General features: G+C 42.2%; 1 protein-coding gene across 5 annotated transcripts in view; it reads left to right on the top strand.

Moving 5' to 3' along the window:
• The first annotated feature begins 241 nt into the window (after positions 1–241).
• LOC127542622 (nucleolin-like) overlaps positions 242–19,077 on the top strand; it is a 35,905-nt gene continuing 17,069 nt past the window's right edge. Inside the window, exons 1-4 of one of the 5 annotated variants that reach the window (XM_051968354.1) lie at positions 242–331; positions 7,075–7,185; positions 14,334–14,764; positions 17,320–17,435. In XM_051968354.1, coding sequence (XP_051824314.1) covers positions 14,342–14,764; positions 17,320–17,435 — 539 coding nt within the window. In that variant the 5' untranslated portion in view covers positions 242–331; positions 7,075–7,185; positions 14,334–14,341. Of the gene's footprint in view, positions 332–626; positions 714–7,074; positions 7,186–13,504; positions 13,646–14,330; positions 14,765–17,319; positions 17,436–19,077 lie in introns of those variants that run through there. The other 4 variants (XM_051968352.1, XM_051968353.1, XM_051968356.1 and 1 more) reach the window with 4 other exon arrangements.

The raw sequence follows: 19,077 nt of genomic DNA, 5'->3' as shown, positions 1-19,077 counted from the left end.
AGGATGAATGTTGAAAATGATCTATGCATGTTTTGTAAATAAAAAGCTTTTATTAAAAAAATGAAAAAGTTGCAGAAGGATGAGATTTGTAGGATTGCCAAGGAGGTAGTTGATTGTCATCTTAGTGCTGTGCCAAGCTCTCCCTCTAGGTCCTGGTGAGGCTTCTGGTGAGCAAGGCCAGCTCATGAACTCACCCTCCAATCAGTGTGTGCCCATTTCTCCAAGAAGTACTATAGTAGCTGAAGTGAAGCAGGACTGAGGGACACAGGACTTTTTGTTCCTGTCTTCAGAGAAAGAAACGGGGAAAGATTCTGGGAAGATGATGGAATAGGTACGTAAATTTCAAGCTCTCTCTATTTCCCCCACAAATAGAACAAATTTGCGCCTCGGTGCAAACAAAGACTCGGGAAAAATCAAGAATACTTGGGATAGAATAAGGGTCCTTTAATACAACTTGAAGAAAGACCTGGGCTGGGATTAACCCAAGTGAAGTGCAAACACCTCTAGGCTAGCTCCAAGGAAACATTAAATGGGGACTCCCAAGGTGAGCCTCAATAGGAACCACAGACTTTCACCTGTTTGTTGAGTGGGGGTATGAGTCTGGGAAGACTGAGGGAACCTCACCTGATTAGGAACATCAAGCCCTGCTGTGCTGCTGAGACTGGACCCTGGGTGAGAAGGAACCAACACCCCGTGAATGCAGAGGCTGCGGGGTAAGGACACTGCTGGCTATGGGCACTTGCTGGAGGGTGGAGCTCTTGGTTTGGGGTTTCTAGTCAGAGGGAAGAGCTGAAGTAAAGCCAGAGACACCACCCCCTCACCCCAAGATTAGAAGTGTTTACACTAATATCTCTTGTTTAAAAAAAATGAGCTGGCAAAGAAGAAAGAACCCCACCATAGAAATATACTATGGGAATAGGAAAGACCGGGGCTCATCTTCAGAGCAGAATTAAAGCAAAATGTCAGCAGGGATAGGAAAGGTGTGTGTATGTGGGGATGTGGGGATGTGTATGTGGGGGGAATGTATGTATGTATCTATCTATCCTTTCTTAATTATAGCCTGCTTTGTGGTGAGGGGGAATTAAAGAAGGAAAAAAGAATAAAGTAAAAAAGATGCCCAGCAGAGAACAAAAGAATAATTTACAAGGAAGTAAAGAAAAGATAGATGCTCACGAATTTGATTTCTTGTACTAGTAGTCTATATACTTTCTTGAACTGGTATTTGTGGTTATAGATTTTGAAGCAATGTTCTCTTTTGTTCCATTTTGTTTTGTATTCCTTTTCTGTTTTTTTGTTTGTTTTCCTATTCTATTTCTTTAAATAAAATAAATTTGGAAAAATAAAAATCCACTTTGGAATTTCCAAGGAATCTAAGTCAAGCTCCTTGTCCTATAGTTTGAATGACCAGTTCCCCTCTCTTTTTGGAAGATCAGTTTCTGTTCTCCAATTGTGAGCTATTTCTCCCATTTTTCATCATTTTTTTAATCTTAAGGATAGGAGTTTGGTGGACCCAGTGATGGAGTTCATCTGAGCCAAGTGTCTGGAATCATCAAGGGCAGCTCAGTATTCTATCTGTATCTCTTAACTCATGTGAAGCAGTGATTCCCTGTTAGTCATTTGCATTCTGTTATTCCCAGCAGAAAGATCATTCTACTTTACAGAGAAACCAAAAACAAAATAAGGAATGAGCAGTTCTGCCTTCTCCAAGTTGTCAGTTATCATGATTCCATCTACCTCTAAGTAAAGATCTGCTCTCTTCTTTGAATCTCCTTTTTCTCATAAGATAACTAAAACCGCTCCCCTTTTCTCTCCTCAACATTACTGACACTATTTTTGAAGGATCATGCTACTCTTATATTCATCTTCTGACTCCTGGCCTTGTTTCCATTTTCCATGCATTTCATTTTTTAAAAATCTAAATCAGCTGGTGAACTTCCTATGTAGCCACATAAGTCTCTTTAAACAAATCCTCATTTTTCTTCCTCAATAGAATCATTTACCTTTCTGCCTTTAAATTTTCATTCTTGACGAACAACTGTGAAAATCTTACGAACTCGGATCAGAACAGTGGCCAGCCACAAATCCAGAAGACTCAAAATGAAACATGCTATCCATCTTTTGACTGAGAGGTGATGGATTCAGAGTGCAAATTGAGACAAATTTGTTAGACATAGCTCATATAGGAATTTTGCTCGACTATATATGTCTGTAACAGAAATTTTTTTCTTGATTTCACAATGTGGCAAGGGGGGAAAGAATAATTCCAATAAGAAAATAATATTTAACAAAAAATGTAATTATTTCATTCTTGAGTATCTTTCATCTCAACTGGGCCAATTTACCCTGAAGCAGTTTACTCTGTGGGATTCTATTTATCTTTCATCTGAACTCTTTGAAATCTACTTTTCCAAAATCAAGATGTGTGTCCAGATTTCTTCTTCCTTATTACAAATTCTAGGAGGGAGTACTCATTTACCCTCAGGGTTTCCATCATTTTATGCCAACAACTAGGTACTCTGTGTTACTGAGAATCAGATCCAAAATAGAATTTCTCTTATTATGTAGCATAACACTGATTACACTGGCCCCCACTGACAAAAGGCCAGAGATATTATATACCCCCCCTTCCTCAGAGTTCTCAGGTATCCTTAAAGGAGTTTGGGATATACAGGCTCTCTGTAAGTCCCCATAGTATTCCCTAGATTGTAAGGATGTGGGGTCTCTGAATTCCACTTTCATTTAGCCACTAATAGTCAGATTAGCGTTTACAAAGAAGTATTTATTTCAAAGTATAATCACAAATATATAAACTTATTGCCTAAGAAGTGGGGCTTAATTCCCACTCTATGCCATCTCATAGAGATGGGAAGGGGAAGTGGATTAAGTTCATAGCTTAGCTCAGTTCCTATGGTACACAGTCCTAAATTCCAAGTCCAAAGCTCCTCTTGGGTTTGAGTCTCAAGTACCTTGGCTTCCCTTGTAGGCTGGACTGCTGCAATCCTGACTCCAAGGTCAGCACAGCTTTAACTCCAGGGACCAGTGAGGATTATTGCCTACACCTAGAAACTGAACACAAATAAAACAGAATAGAATCATAGCCCCGCAGACCCATTTTTCCAGACCCACAAAGCCTAAAAGGAGAGGATAAAAGAAATACTCTTCCCCCTTACTGATCCAGCTCAAGACACCCACACTGTGGGTGAAATGTGTGTGATCTTCACCCTCCGGATGCAACAGCAAAGAACATCAGGAAAGAAAGTGAGACTGTCCTAATTTAAGTTTTTTTTTTTTAAACCCATCCTATTCCAGTCTCATAGCCAATCACAAGTATACCCAAATGCAAAGTTTTGCAGATTCAACAAAACAAGAAACATTTCAAAGTTTTCCAAGTATTTCTATTTGCTTAGTCTTAGCCTTTTCTTAACTCACAAGTAGGTTCATTTAGAAAAGTGGCAAAAAATGTAAACTATCTGAGAGTTTTAGGCTTTCTCACCCTAAGAAGTTGTAGGGTATTTTGCTTTCACAAAAAGCAGCCATCTCAATCAGTTTAAATGAAGAAAAAAAGCAATAGGAGCATTCCTGCTAGCCATGAGCAACCTAGTGATTCCATACCCCCCCCTATTAAATTAAATATCGTGACTTCTTTGGGAAATCAGTAATAAAGCAGATATCAGTATAGCAATACTATGCAGGATTTAATACAGAAAGTATCCATATTTAAATAGTCAAGCAATCAGCAATTGAAAAGTTTGCAAAATTATACCAGTGGAACTGACTTGTGAAGTAACACACACTATTAAAAAATCTGCTGCATCGATTGATTGATTGGGGGGAAGGGGTATCTCTCAGCTCTCTCGGCCTAAGGATATCTAAAATAATATCCCAGCCAAAGACTCTCTCCAGGAATTCCTATTAAAATGAAGAGCCCAATTTGTTCACAGATAAGGTCCCACATGTAACACTGGCTGCCCCAGGCTTGGATGTCTGAAGGGTAGGAATATTACATTTTCCTCCTCTTCCAGAGTTCTCAGGTATGCTTAAGGGAGATGGATATATAGAGGTTGGGGTATCAAAGTACTATAAGAGGTTGGGGTATCTAGGCTCTCTGTCATTGACTCCAACACTGATGATGTTTCCTAGGGATGTGGAGTGCCCTGAACTCCACATCCATTTAGTCACTAACAGTTGGGTTAACTTTTTACAAAAGAATATTTATTTCCGAATACAATGACTAATATACAAACTTACTACCCCACACATGGGGTTTAATCCCTCCTCTATACCACTTTAGTCTCTGGGGAGGGAAAGAGGATTAGGTTCATAGCATAACTCTGTTCCTATGGCACACAATCCCAAATTCCAAGCTCAAAGCTCTGCTTGGGCTTCAGTGCCAGGCACTCTGGGTCTCTCAGGGCTTTCTAATATTGGCTGCAATATTCCACCTGGAATCCTGGCTCTAAGGTACTCATGGATCTAACTTCAAGATCCAGTGGGGATTTCTGCTTACCCGTAGAAACTAAGGAACCCCCTGCCCTGACCCATTTCTCAGAGCAACAGGGCTCAAAAATTGAAAGAAGAAAAAAATTCCTCCCCACTTCCTGTTTCAGTTTAGAGACCCCACACTATGGGTGAACTATTTTTGATCTTCACCCTCTGGTCCCATCAGAAAAAAAGAGCAAGGTTGTGCCAGTCTGTTAGTTTTCAAAACACATCCTAGCTCTCTTTGCAGCCAGTTGAAGGAGGTAATAGGGAATCCATATGGTAAGGAAATAAAGAGAAACGGAGTGCTTCCATCTTAGTCAAGCTGGGAATTTGCCAACAAAGCCCATTACAGTAAAATGAAATTATCACTAAGGGAAGTTAAGAAGTTATTAACTATCCTGCTTTTGTCAGAGTGGGAAAGCTCTGGCCAGTGCCTGGATAATAGAAAACTCCCATCAGTACTATATCGTACTTCTGTTCTGAGCTGGTGATCTTATTTTCTTATTCTGTTCCAATTATCTGGACTACATTTCAATGAGAAAATCCCTCTTGTTTCTCCCTCCTTTGATCTTCACAACTATACCCTATTCCTGAATTTCCTCACATTAGTAAACCTTTTTAATATACAGTTCTATTCTACCTCACCCGGCTTTTGTTTGTCTTGATTCTTTTGAATAAAGTAAACCCATCTAAGCCCAAAACCTAATTATGGGTTTTTTTCCTCTCACTGGTTCTCCGTGAAACCCGTGAAGTCAAATAGACCACCTTTATTTAAGTCATCTAGTTCTTGTTAAATGTGGGACAGTTGTTTATGGATATTTAAGGCCACGACTTTACTACCAGCTCCTTTCTTGGATTTGTCTCCTCTGAATTCCTGAGTGCCAATGATTGCTCTTCACCTTCCTTCAGAGTCGCTACTCTCCGAGACATCTAGCTTGAAGGCTATGCATAGGTAACCTCCTCTCTTAATCCATCATTTGTAGTGCAAAGCCCCTTTGTTTTGCTAGTTAATCATTCCACTAAGGCTCCAGGGCTCTAACCTGGATCTTCCCCAGTCCTTGCGGTTTCTAGGTTCATTACTTCTCAGTAGGGGTCACAAGTTCTCCAGTTCTAACATCCTTTGGTTCCTCACTACCATCCTGATTATATTGGGGACAATTCCACTTTTGTTTCTGCTCTAGGATTCTTCCTCAAAAAAGGAAATGAGTAAAAAGTTATCTACTGTACAAACATGAGCCAGCTAGAGGACAAATCCTTTATTCTGGCTGCTAACTAGTCATTTACATTTCACCTCTCCAGAGCACAATCCGATCAAACATTGTCTTCTTTCTAATGGCCCCTCTTTCTCCTCCACTGATTTTTTTGTAAAGGAAACAAGAGATCGGGCTGGAGACACACGTGGCATGAGATGAAAGGCACAAAATGAGATGATCGGGTGGTGGGTCTCATGTCACTATTCCCTTCCTTTTGAGGACTGGAGATTAGGCAGGAGAGTATGTAGCAAGGGCTATAAATTAAACCTGCACAGTAAAAGGAGAAAGTTTGCTCCACACTGCCTTTCCTATTCCACTCTCCTCAAGGGAAGGTACAGCAGTCCAAGGAAGATCTGGCTCTTCTTATCTTTTTTTTTTTTAAATGTGTTCCATCTCTGGCCAGAAATCTGTGAAACCTAAATTGAAACTAGGATTTAGAAATCCAAGTATCTTCCTCTGATAAAACTTTTTTTTTAAAGTCACATGTTCATTGCTTAAATTATTTTTTCTTCTGGCTTCAATGGACAATAATGACGAAAATATAACCTGTGGTTCTATAATCTTCAGTTTTTTCTGCAAGATTTTATTATCACTAGCAATATAATCAGTAAAGCTGATAAATAAATCAAAAAAGTCAGAAAAGATATGCACAAACGTTGCATATCTTTTCAGACTTTTGATTTATTTACCAGCTTCCTGGACCTCCCACCTCTGCAAAGTAGTGGCGGGAGGAGGTGTCTTTTCATGTTCTCTTTTGGGGACCACTATCTTTCTTTGTAATCTTGTAACCTCAATCTTCTGATTTTTAGCTTTTTTAAAAAATCAATATTTTATTTTTTAAATTCATTTAAAGATAGATAGTTTTTAACATTTATTTTTGTAAGATTTTGTTCCAAATTTTTCTCTCTCCTTCCCTTACCTCCTCCCTCCTCAAGACAGCAACCATCTGATATAGGTTAAACATGTGCGATTTGTAGCCTCAATTTCCAATCATTTTGTAGTTGGGAGTCAAAGGGCATCATGTTAAGAATCCCTGTTGTAGGGTACAACAATGAGACAACATAACCAAAACTTCTGGGCAATTAAAAAAAGATAAAGATTTTGTTAGTGGGGGAAGTGGGAGAAAGTTCATCGGTTCTTTTCCAGTCTTCTCCATCTGGGCCAAATCTTATAATTTGTAGAAAAAAAGAAAGACATAGGGGAAGAAAGGGTAAAGCAATATCTCCACCATCATATGTAGCTGTGTCGAGTTGTTTTTCAATCATGTCCAACTCTTTGTGGCCCTATTTGGGGTTTTCTTGGCAAAGATACTGGAGTGGTTTGTCATTTTCTTTTCCAGATCATTTTACAGATGAGGAAATCTCATGAGTTTTGAGATAAACAGGACAAAGTGACTTGCCCAGGATCACACAGCTAGTAAGCTTCTGAGGACAGATTGGAAGTCAAGAAGGTGAGTCTTCCTGACTTTGAGCTCAGTGCTCTAGCCTCTGCAACAGAATCAACTGTGAGGGCAGATATACTCAGCTCCTTTGCAATTTGTTTAAGTGAAGCACTGAAACCAGGAGGGGATGATTAGGAAGCAAGCAATGAATCAACAAGCACCATGACAAATATATATATATATATATATATATATATATATATATATATATATATATATATTATATATATATATACACATATATATACATACATACATATATACATACATATATATACATATTCAATATATATACATATATAAATATATATACATATATATAGAGAGAGGTATGTATATATGTAAGTATATATGTATTTGTATATATATGCATATACATATATATTTGAGTACTTACTATGTGCTAGATGTTTATAGTGTGTTAGGTGCTAAGGATACAGATATGAAAAAGAAATCGATTCCTGCTCTTGAGAAGCCATACTCTTTTTAAAGAAGAAATACCTGAGTATAATCAGTTCTGGCATCTATATTATGTGTTTCAAAAACATAATATATTAAGGAACAAAGACTTCAGATTTCCTCACGGATGATTTCTTCCATTAAAAAAGTGAGAACACAGAAAACTGCACTTCAAAATAACTCCCAACTACTGATGCCCACTTCTGCAAGCAAGGGAAAAGTCTTTATCTTATGTATTATGTATCTTCTGATGCAGTAGAAACTGTGGGTGGAGGAGGGCCAGTTCACAACACTCCCAAACCTACCCTCATCCCCTCTGGCCAAGACCTGTAGGTCCCAAGGTCCAAAGCCTGCTCAGTTGGCTTATACAGACCAGGGTGCAGGCCAAAAAGAATCCTGAGGCTATAGACTGGGTCATTATTTTTATAGTGTTTATTTGTTCTTAACCATTAAACAAAAGGAAAACTATTAGTAATTTTACTGAGGTTTTTTTTTTTCTTTTTGATGTGTCGCTGACGAAATGTCTCAGCGTGGTGCACCAATGCCATTTTCCCCATAAGTTTTTTGGTTTTTTATTGAGCTGTAGGAAGGAGGTAAAATAGTACTTATTAAGCACCTGTATGCTAAGTACTGGACTAAGCACTTTACAAATGTGATTTCATTTGATTCTCATAGCAACCTTGAGAGGTAGGTGCTGTTATTATCTTCATTTTACAGAAGAGGAAACTGAGGCAGACAGAGGTAAAGTGACTTGCTCACTGTCTGAGATGGGATTTGACCTCAAGTTTTCCTAACTTCGGACCCAGTTCTCTAATCACCAAGGCACCTAGTGGCCTCCACATTGGGCAAAATTCCTCATTACGGGTCCTTGGAAATCATGATTTGGACCATAGTTAAGTTCTTTAAAATTATTTCTTTTTACACTGTTAGAATATAAATCATTTCCTAGTTCTCATTTAACTATATCATTTATACTCATCTTCCCAGGTTTCTCTGAAACTGTCTTTTTGGGTTTCTTACAACACATAGTATTCTATAATATTCATATAACATAATTTTGTCAGTCATTTCCCCATCGATGGACACCCCACTAGTTTCTAGTTCTTTGCCAATACAAAGGAGCTATCCCAATATGTTTCTACACATGAGGATTTACTCTCATTCTTTGATCTCTTTGGAGATCGAAGATCTAGTAGCAGTATTGCTGGGTCAAAGGGTATGCACGAACAGCTTTTGAGCTGAACCAGTTCAACAATGCGTTGTGCTAGCTGACACCTGTCTCCTTTCCGGTGACATGGTTTCCCTGACCACCCCATTCTGCACTAGGTGCACTGTGAATCATTCTCCTCATCTCACTAGTTGAGGCTGGGGAGCTGGAATACTTGTGGTTCCCCGTGGCCATTTCTAGGCTCCCTCTCCCACCATAGCTGTTGATTCGAACCATATTTAGCACCCAATTAAGATTCTAATAACTGCTATCTACAGATGTGCAGACCACTCCCCTTCCTTCCTCAGGGAATTCAATACTGGCTAAATAGACTTTCTCTCCTCCCCAACTCCTCATACAAGAGGACCTCAGCATATTCAACAAACACTGTGATCATCTCTCACCACACAGATCTTCAACTTAGTCATTTTCCATGATCTCCTCCTCCTCCCACCACAGCTACGTGCAGAAGTGGTCTTAGCCTTGATGCTGCCATCACCCTATGCTTTGCTAACCCTGTTCTTCATCCTCATCAAGACATCAATCTCTCCACTCTTCATCTCTTTCTCAGGTCAGCATCCTTGCAATGAATACATGCTCTTCTTTTTCTCATCTTTGCCCCTTTGGTGAAACAGTTCAACACCCCAGTACCCTCTTCCCTTACCTCTGTAACATATAAACCATCTCGTTCTTTCAATCTCCAGGTTGGTTTTCCTCTCCTCTTTTTTCCTACTTACTGGCTACTGAACAAAGCTGGAGAAAATCAGGACAGTCTGCTGACTGATTTGTGTCCCGGACCCCCAAATGAGTACTCACTGAAGCAAGGCTATCCTGCCATATTCCTTAATCTACTCCCCCACTCACCACGGTGGCTTTGCCAGTCTATGCAATACCTCCTCAAATCCCACAGCTCTTTCCATGTGGTCAGCCTTATGACAATGCAGGTACTCACACATACACACACCTACACACAAACAAGCACCCACCACAGCACACAAATGAACACGCAAACACACATATGCACACACACATTTGTACATGCATACTCACACACAACAGGCTTGGACATGTATTTTCACATTTACGTATACATGTAAGACTCTAACACAGAAACATACAGACCCATGAATACCCGCAAGTGTGTGCCCATTCCGTGACACATGCAAACACACAGGAACGCACTCTCACAAATGGGCATACACATACACAAATGTGCGCTCACATACAGGCACACAATCACCCAATATACATGAACATGCTCTCACGAATTAGCAAACATACTGTGAGGATGTTTGGGCGTGTGCCTGTTTGTGAGTGCTCTATAAACACATGTGAGAGCGTGTTTGTACATCTTGAGCTAGTGTGTGAATGCAACTAAGTCATTTTGTGTACATGTGTGCCTGTTTATGAATGCTCTATACATATAAAGGTGTGTTTGGGTCTCTTTTGTGGCTGTGTGTATGCATGTAAGTGCCTGTTTGTATATGTGTGTGCCTGTTTGTATTGTGTACATATGAGAATATGTGTGTATCTAGTGTGACTGTGTGCATGTAAGTGAATGTGTATGCATGTAAATGCCTGTTTGCATACGTATGTGCCTGTTTGTGAGTGCTCTGCACAACTAAGAGTGTGTTTGTATATCTTGCGCAACTGTGTGCACATGTGTAAATGAATGTTTAGTACATGTGTGACTGTGTTTATACACATGTGAAAGTGTGTTTGTGTATCTTGTGTGACCACGTGTAAGTGCATGTTTGTATATGTGCACGCCTGTTTCTGAATGCCCTACAATGTGAGTGTGTGTTTGTGTATTTCGTGTCCCCATTTGTAAGTACTCTGCACATGAGAGAAAGTGATTTGGTGCCTATGTTTAAGTGCATCTTTGTGTACATATGTGCCTGTTTGTAAGTGCTCTGCACATGTGAAAACGTGGGTATATTTTTCAGGCTGACATTGTGACCCAAACTGTGTGTGTGTGTGTGTGTGTGTTTTTTTGAGGTTTTGCTTATTGATATTATGTGGAATTATTATATTGTTTTGAGTTGGGGTCTTGGGGACTATGTTTGGGGAAGAGTTCTTTAACTTGAGCTTCCCTTATTTCTTATTATTCTCTTATTTCCATTATCCTGTCTTTGTCTCTCTGTCTCTGTCTCTCTTAAACGACTTGTTTAGGATCATACAACTAGTAACTGAGGCTGTATTTGAACTCAGATCCTCTTGACACCAAGGCCGATGCTCTATCCACCCTGCCATCTATTAGTAGTAGCCCCTTCTATTATTCTTTTATTCATTTTCTCAGGCATCCTTCCTAAATTGGGAGTCTATGCCGGAGCCAACCTCTGCCTACTTTTAGAAAGAATGTTCAAGTTTTAGGTCCTAAGTGCTATTCTCTGGGATCCTGTTCCAGCTTTCTCTGGATATTCAATCCTATATTCTTCAGTCATCTTAAGAGTGGCTCAGGCCAGGAAACTGCAGTCACACCCAGTCACCCTAAAAAGTTCTATCTAGGGTAAAGTATATCCCTTGTAACTTGTAACTTTCTGACTCCAGTTAGGGTTTGATGAACATGACTTTAGATTTGCCTTAGTTATTCGGCTGTAGCCTAATATTGGTGCTAGGTTTTCTGGATAAAAGCTAAGTAGTACAGTAGATAGAGCACTAGACTTTGGAGAAAGGAAGATCTGAGTTCAAATCTTAGCTAACACAACATAGAACTGCATGACGCTGGACAAGTCACTTAACTTCTAAGTTTCCTCAACAATAAAATGGAGATTTTTTTTTGGTCTATTTTTACCTTTCAGAAACAAATATCAATTTGTAACTCATAAAGGCACTGTGAGGATCAAATGAAATAATATTGGTAAAGCGCCTGGCACATGTACATAGTGCCTATGCTTGTCCTCTTCCTTCCTTTCATGTACCTGGAGATTTTAGATTATTATTATCCTATGATAATGTGGCCTGGGAAAAATGACCCGCTGAAATTTCTTTTTGGATTTTCTAACCACAAATCAGTCCTGTGCTTTTCAAACTATATAGGTGTAGCTATGGATTCTATTGCTTCCTCCTACTCTCTCATAATTGTCAGTTGCTTCTACCTCTCCCTGCCCCCCTCCCCATTTCTTTTGGTTGACGTGACTTCACATCACCAGAAAGAAGAAACGTGGAAAGGATTCCTAGGAACAATTTCTAGGAATTTTTTTCTCAGGAAACTAAAATAAATTTTGGGATACCTGTGTTGTTTTACTTCTTTTGAATGATAGTTGGGACTTTGGGGAGAGAGGATATGAGAAGTAAACAGCTGGATATTCAGACAGTGTGTCAACAGGACATGGGAATCATTGATACCATCTGAAGAAATTGGGAATGTTATCACTAGTAATAATAGCTGGTGTTTCTCTAGCTCTTTACGGTTTGCAAAATCCTGAACAAACTTTATATCATTTGAACATTACAACAGCCTTGTTGGGGAAAATACTATGATTGCCTCCATTTTCTAGATGAGAATACTGAGGCTTACAGAGAAAAATTAAGATTCCCATGATCTTGTAAATAGCAAGTATAGGAGTCAGAAGTTCAACTCAGCTCCCTCTGAGGCCAGGAGAGGATATTTCCACTTGACCAGGATGCTCTAATTAGAGGAAAGATTAGGGATTTTCCAAGCTGGGAAGGGATAAATGAACAGGTTCTCTTTCTGAATTCAGAAAGAGGTGTCCCACTCCCCCAAAGGAACATAGAAACGATAACTGATCACCAATGTGGGGAAATTTTTCCAATAAGACAAAAGGGGTGCTTGAGATGTGTAATTGTGAGACAACTCCTTGCATCAATCTTTGCAACTGACTGTTTCTGCTCAGCATAGCCTAGTTCTTAACTAAAGAGTCTCTAAGCAGCAAATAGGGGTCACCCAGCTTCCCAGCCATGCTGTTCAAATAATGCAATTCCCATAAATAAATGGGAATAAAGTTCTCTCCCAGGAAAGGAATAGCCTTGTCATTTGGAACAGAAAGATCCACTTTCAAAGGTATCACTGAGAGGGGACTTTAATCAGAGACTAGCTCCTGCTTAAGGGAAATAACTCTGATGGAGCTGCCAGTAAAGAGTATGTGCCAAGAAGAGACATCAACGTGTGGGAGTGTGAAAAAAAGAAGGGCAGCTGCACTTGGGGACAAATGGAAGAAGTGCATTATGATTGCCTGATATAGATGACAAAGCTAGGACGGGGTCAGGTCACAGGAGTAATGGGGAACTTTGATCATCCAGATCTAGTGCCTTTCCACTGATAGTTTAGCTCTCGGGAGGCAGAGGGAATCACAAGGTGGTTACTCCAGACCTGATTCTGACTCCACAGGGGGTCAAATCTTAGTTCTTACTTTCTAGAGATATTGAGTTTCCTTTCTTTCTGGAGGGGGTGGCACCAGGGAGCTCTCAAGGTTTCTTACAGCCCTAAACTTGTGACTCGGGAGATGTCAATTCTAGGACTGAATTCTCGTCTCAGCACTTTAACAAGTCCCTTTTCGGGCAACGTTTGTTTTTTTCCCCCTCCCTCAAATGCAGGGATTGAACAGAAGCTTTTGGAAGGGTCCTGGAAGTTTTAAAACCTGCAAACTTTTGGTTATTGTGGGTCTCAGTATCTCTGGGACGGGAGGGAGAGGAGCTCATTTCCAGGGGTCTTTGCAGGGCAGCCGATAATTCTAGGAGGGTGCTACCACAAGCAAGTCCCTTCTCTTCTCACAAGGAGGGAGGCTGAGTGGGAGATCGGCCCCGGAGAGCCTCCCCAGCTAGGGTTCTAGCCTGAAGACGGTAATTATAATCACGTTCTCCGCAAACTTCCAGGAGGGACTGCTTCCTTCTGGTGGGGGAAGGAGAGACTAGCAGGGCAGGAGGCATGGGAGGGAGATTCTCCCTGGGACGGTGAGGAAGGAGGGACTGAAATGGTACCCCCACATCCATCCAAGGGCGTTATTTGGACTCTGACCCCCTCGGTTTCCTAAATTGAGAGGCCGTTGCACGTAGTGACCCCAAGTTCAGACTTTCCCTTCTTGCCCTCCCCGGGCTTCAGTCTCCCTCTCGCTTAGAATACTTTACACGAGTGTGCACCGGGGGTCGGGGTGGGGGATGGGGGGGAGGTTGTGCTTAAGGACGCTTCCCTCCTACTGTGCGGTTACTCGAGCATTCCCCCCACCCCCCGCCCCTCGCGCGGAAGGTTTTTCCCCGCTTCCAGAGACCCGTTAACCCCGCTCCAACACCCCCCCCCCCCTCCGCGGGAGAAGTGGGCGAGTACCTTCCAGAGTCCCAGCCAATAGGAATGCGAGAGCAGCTTGCGGGGGGGGGAAGGGAAAGGGGAGACAGGGAGCCGGATAGGAGCAGCTAGGTGAGAGCGGCGGGTGTGCGAACCCCGTGACGTCACTAGATCCGACCAATGAAAAGGCGCACCCTGTGAGCGCGCGGACACTGTGATCTGTCGGTTCTGTTTGTTGTCCGGTAGCAGGAGCGACGATGGCCGAGCGTTGGAGCGGATTTGGGGATAGCGACAGCGATCAGGAGGTGGCGGCCGCTAGAAACAGGCAGTGGGAAGAGTTATGGGGCACAGAGGAGAACGACTGGGGAGAAGAGGAAGACGAGGACGAGGACGAGGAACCCGAAGACAGGGAGGACGAAGACGAGGAGCCGGAGAGGGAGGACGAAGACGAGGACGAGGACGACGAATGGCAGAGCGTGGTCGAGGGGAACTGGGAGGACGAGGAGGAGGAGGAGGACGAGGATTGGGAGGATGAAGAACAGCAACAGGTAAAGCTGGAGGAGAAGCCGGAAAGGATGGAAGTCGAGCACCATCCCCAAGAAGTGAAAGAGGAACAAGAGGATGAGGAGGAGGACTCCCAGCTCTCTCTAGAGGCTCTTCGGGTGCTGGACAGGTTGAAGGTGCGGGGCGGAGGGGGCCGGGGCAGGCCGGGGAAGAGAATTTTTAGTGGGAGGGGTGATTTTTAGCCTGGGGTGTGGAGGACGCCGGGTCGGGGCACGGGGAGGTTGGGGGCATAGTGAGGTGGGGGTGGGGGTGGGGGGGGAGAAACTCCAAAGAAGGACGCTGGGGGGAGTGGGAGGGGGACGCCGAGGGTGCCCTGGGGTGGGAGTGGGGGTGGAAAGGGAGCCCTCCTCCACTCGATCACCAGGGGGTCTACTGTTAGAGAGTCGAGAGAGGAGACTGAGGCCCAGGGAAGGGAAAGGGATTGAGCGAGCAAACTGTTTGAATCTTGTGTCCTTCGGGGTAGTCCTCGGCTGGGCTTGCAGCCCTCTCTACCTAGACTTCCTCTTTACCTCTCCCCGCCTTTTTCGTCTCTTTCCCATCTCTTCTTCCTTCTCTTCTTTTCCTTTCCTCTAATCTCTTCTTCCTTTGCACTTTTTCTCTTCCCTCTCCTCTTTCCCTATCCCTTCCCTTCCCCCTCCTTCCATCCTGTTCCTTTCTTCCACACCTCTTTTCATTTTTCCTTTCCCTTCCCCTCCTTCCTTCCCCTTTCTTTTCCCTCCTCTACCTTCCCGACTTTGCCTTTCCCTCCCCCCCCCGCCCTCCCCCCGCCTTTTCCCTCCTCTGTTTCACCCTTTTCCTCCATTCCTCTTTCCTGCCTTCCCTTCCCCCTCCTTATTCTATTCCCTCCTGCCTTTCTTTCTCCCTTCCTCTTTTCCCTCTTCTCCTAACTTCCTCTCTTTTTCTTACCACCTTTCCCTTCCCTCTTCCCCCTTTCTGCCTTCCTTACCCCCTCTCCCTCATACTCCTTCCTTATTCCCAAGAGCTCCCATCTTCCCCTTCCCCTCCTTCATTCCTTCCCCATCTTTTTAGCCTCCTTTGCTCTCCCTTTTGTCCTCCCCTCCTCTTTATATTCTTCCTCCCATTCTATATCCTCCTTCCTTCCTTTCCTTTCCTTCTTTTTTCCTCACCTCTTGCTCTTCCTCTTTCTCTTCCCATCATTCTTACCTCCTCCTCCCTTTTTTTAACCTCCCCTTTCCCCTTCTTCTGCCCTTTCCTTCCACTCCCCCTTCTTCCCTCTCCCTCTTCACTTCTTTCCTCCCTCCCTTCCCCTTTCTCTTCCTTTCCATGTTTTCTACCCTTCCTCTCTGCCCTTCCCTTTTCTTCCTCCTTCCCAACTTTCCAACTTTCTCCTTCCCTTCTCCTCCCATCTCTTTTCCTCCCTTTTCTTCCTCCTCCCTCTTTCCATCCTCCTCCAGGGCCCCCCCCCTCCAAGGACTGATAAATCCACAGGCCTCCCCCTTGCTTCCCCAACCTGAATCCCACACCACAGTGTACATTTCCAAGCAATTTCTGTCCCATTGTTGTTGCTTTTGCTGTGTCTTGCTGTCCTCAATAAATCCCAGTAGCTCTGTAGTGCCTCAGATAGTGAGGAAATGTTGACCCAGCCTTCCAGACACTCTACACTAATCACAGGAAAAAACACCTCTCCAACCTCATCTTCCCCTGGATTCCCTTCACATACCCTGTACTCCACTGAAACTGGACCTCTTGGCTCACACTAACATAGCTATGCTTGTCTACCTCCTTTCCTTGGCTCACACTGCTCTCTCAGCCCCCACCAGTAATACCAACTCCCATTTTTGTGTGACTTTAGGATTTAGAAAATTTAGAGAATACTTAAACATCCTTTTAAGGCTCTTTCCAGGAAGCCTTCTCTGCTCAATGTAGGCAGAAATGAGCTCTTATTCCCCTAAACCTTTTTTTTTTTTTAACTGTGTATCATGTTTGACCTCATGTAAGAGTCATATATGTTCAATACTTAATTGCCTTGTGCTGAACTGTAATTTTTTTCTTTTTGTCCCCTTCCATATCTAGTGTGATGCCTCTCAAGTAAATAAATATATAGTTTATAAATAAATATAAATATGATTATTTATAAATATATATTTTCTAAACATTATTTATAAATAGAAATATATGGCTATTTATAAATATATATTTTATAAATAAACATATATTGATAAATATAAATTATGAATATTTATAAATATATATTTTATAAATAAATATAAGCAGTAAATAATCGTGAAATGAGCAAGGTAGATTTCAGTTAAAGACAAGCCCTTTAAATAGCTATGAGTATTGCAGTGAAAATACTTTGTGTTATGAAAATTGACTAAGAAGAATAAGGATGTTAAATTTGGCAAACCAAGAGATCATTGGTAGCCTTGGAGAAGGATGAGCTGAGTAGCTGAGTGAGGAGGTCAGAAGTCAGCCTACAAAGGATTGGGGATCTTGTGCAGAGCTGGATTTTCCAAGAAGCTTAGCTGAGAAGAGCTAGCTAGGGGATGAGAGCTCCCAGGGCTGGGTGAACCTGATGATTGCATGATAATTTGTTGGGGTTACTGTAAAAAGACTTTGGCCATAGGTTGGGGGAGGGGGAGTCAGACTATTTCTTAAGATCTCTCCTAGTCCTTTTAACTACAGCTGATTTTTCTTTTTCCCAATTCAGATCATGAACTGCCCATTCCTGAAAGGTCTTTATAAAAGTAAACTGAAGACAGCCAAACAGTTCCTGTGTACCCCCTCAAATTACCGTTTGGATATTCTGGCATGGTTATTTGCACGGTAATCCCCCTACCTTCTTCTCTGTGGCCTGAATAGCTCTGCTCCTCAGACAGACGTGTTTATCATGTTTTCATACAATTGTGCCCCTAGAAGGTGCCATATTGTGGCCCCAGATCAGCTTTACAAACCACTTATTTCAGGCAGGCACATAATGAACACAGACCACCCTGACAAGCATTTTTTTTTGGTTTGTTTGCTTTTAAGTATTTTATTTTGTTTGGGTTTTGGAGGCAATGGGGGTTAAATGACCTGCCCGGGCTCACGCAGCTAGAAAATATTAAGTGTCTGAGGCTGGATTTGAATTCAGGTTCTCCTGACTTCAGGCCCAGTGCACCATCTATGACAGGCATTTGTTAAAGCCCTACCATGCACAACACTATTAGACACCAGGGTTACAGACACAGACAGGCAAATCAGTTTAAAGAGCTTCTATTCTATTTAAAGAGACAACAAGCTTATAGGAAGGTATATACCAGATAAACAGGAGATACTTTAGGATTCTAGGAACTAGAAGCTAGCCAGGAGGAGGCTGAATAGGCAAGGAGCTGAGAGATATGGCTGGCTACTGCTGGCACAAACCCAGGTGATGGAGAATAGCAAAAGCTCACTTTTAGGCTAGACTATAGAGGGCAAAAAGAAAAGTGACAAATAATGAGCTGAAAAGGTAGAAGGGGGTCTGGTTGTGAAGAACTTGTAAGCTAGACAGTTTTGATTTAATCTTCTACACAACAGGAGGTCAGAAATATACAGAAAATGATGGTTTTCCTTAGAATTTTAGATCTATTGGTTTTATTTATGTGAAAAACAACTTTAAATATTAATGATCAAAATTGTCTATTTTATTCTATCCAGGCCGCGTCCCCCCGCCCCCGCCTCTTTCCTTGTTGCTAGTTTGGAGTGGTTATTTCTTGTTTAATTTGTCTGTAATGTTTTCTAGCAGTTTTGTTTAAGGAATCCATGCCCTGGTATCTTGGGCTGGAGGTTGATTTTACACTGTGTACTATCTTCATTTTCTCCTGCATGTTCTGTATTCTCTGTTGTTTCATTCTTCTTTTCATTTGAATGGTTTCTATTCTGTGATATAGTTGGTAATCTGGTGCTCTTGGACCCATTTCCCCACACTTTTCATTATTTCTCTCAAAATTCTTAACCTTTTTTTCCTCCAAATGAGACTCCCAATCTTTCTTTCCTCCCCACCTCCTGCCTCCATACTAGGAAACTTCAACACTCCCTTAAACACCCTCACTGGCCAGCCGCTCAACTTCCTCCCCCTTCCCTGGGCTACTGCTGACTCCAGCTCAGCCACACACAGAATTAGTGATACTCTGGACCTTGCTGTCACCACAAAGGCACTATCTCTGTGCATAAGGGTTCCGAAATGCCTTTCTCTCATCACGAACTATTGACTTTCTCCTCTCCCGCTGCCTTCTCATGCCAAATCTTACTCTTTGTCCACAATGTGGCCTTTAGCCTTTCAGTTCCCTGCAGCTGTAATTACCCCCTGTACTATTCTCCCCTTTCCCACCTTGACCTCTTGGTGAACCAGCTGAACTTTCCAATCTTCTCTTGAGTGTCTCTTGTCCTACTGCTGCTCATGCATTGTCAAGCCTCAGTCTTGAATCACTCCTACTATCCCGCCTTC

This window comes from Antechinus flavipes, chromosome X, assembly GCF_016432865.1.
Source record: "Antechinus flavipes isolate AdamAnt ecotype Samford, QLD, Australia chromosome X, AdamAnt_v2, whole genome shotgun sequence".
Taxonomy (NCBI): Eukaryota; Metazoa; Chordata; class Mammalia; order Dasyuromorphia; family Dasyuridae; genus Antechinus; species Antechinus flavipes.
The sequence above is the reverse complement of the archived record's forward strand: the minus strand, read 5'-3'. Positions and strand labels throughout refer to the sequence as shown.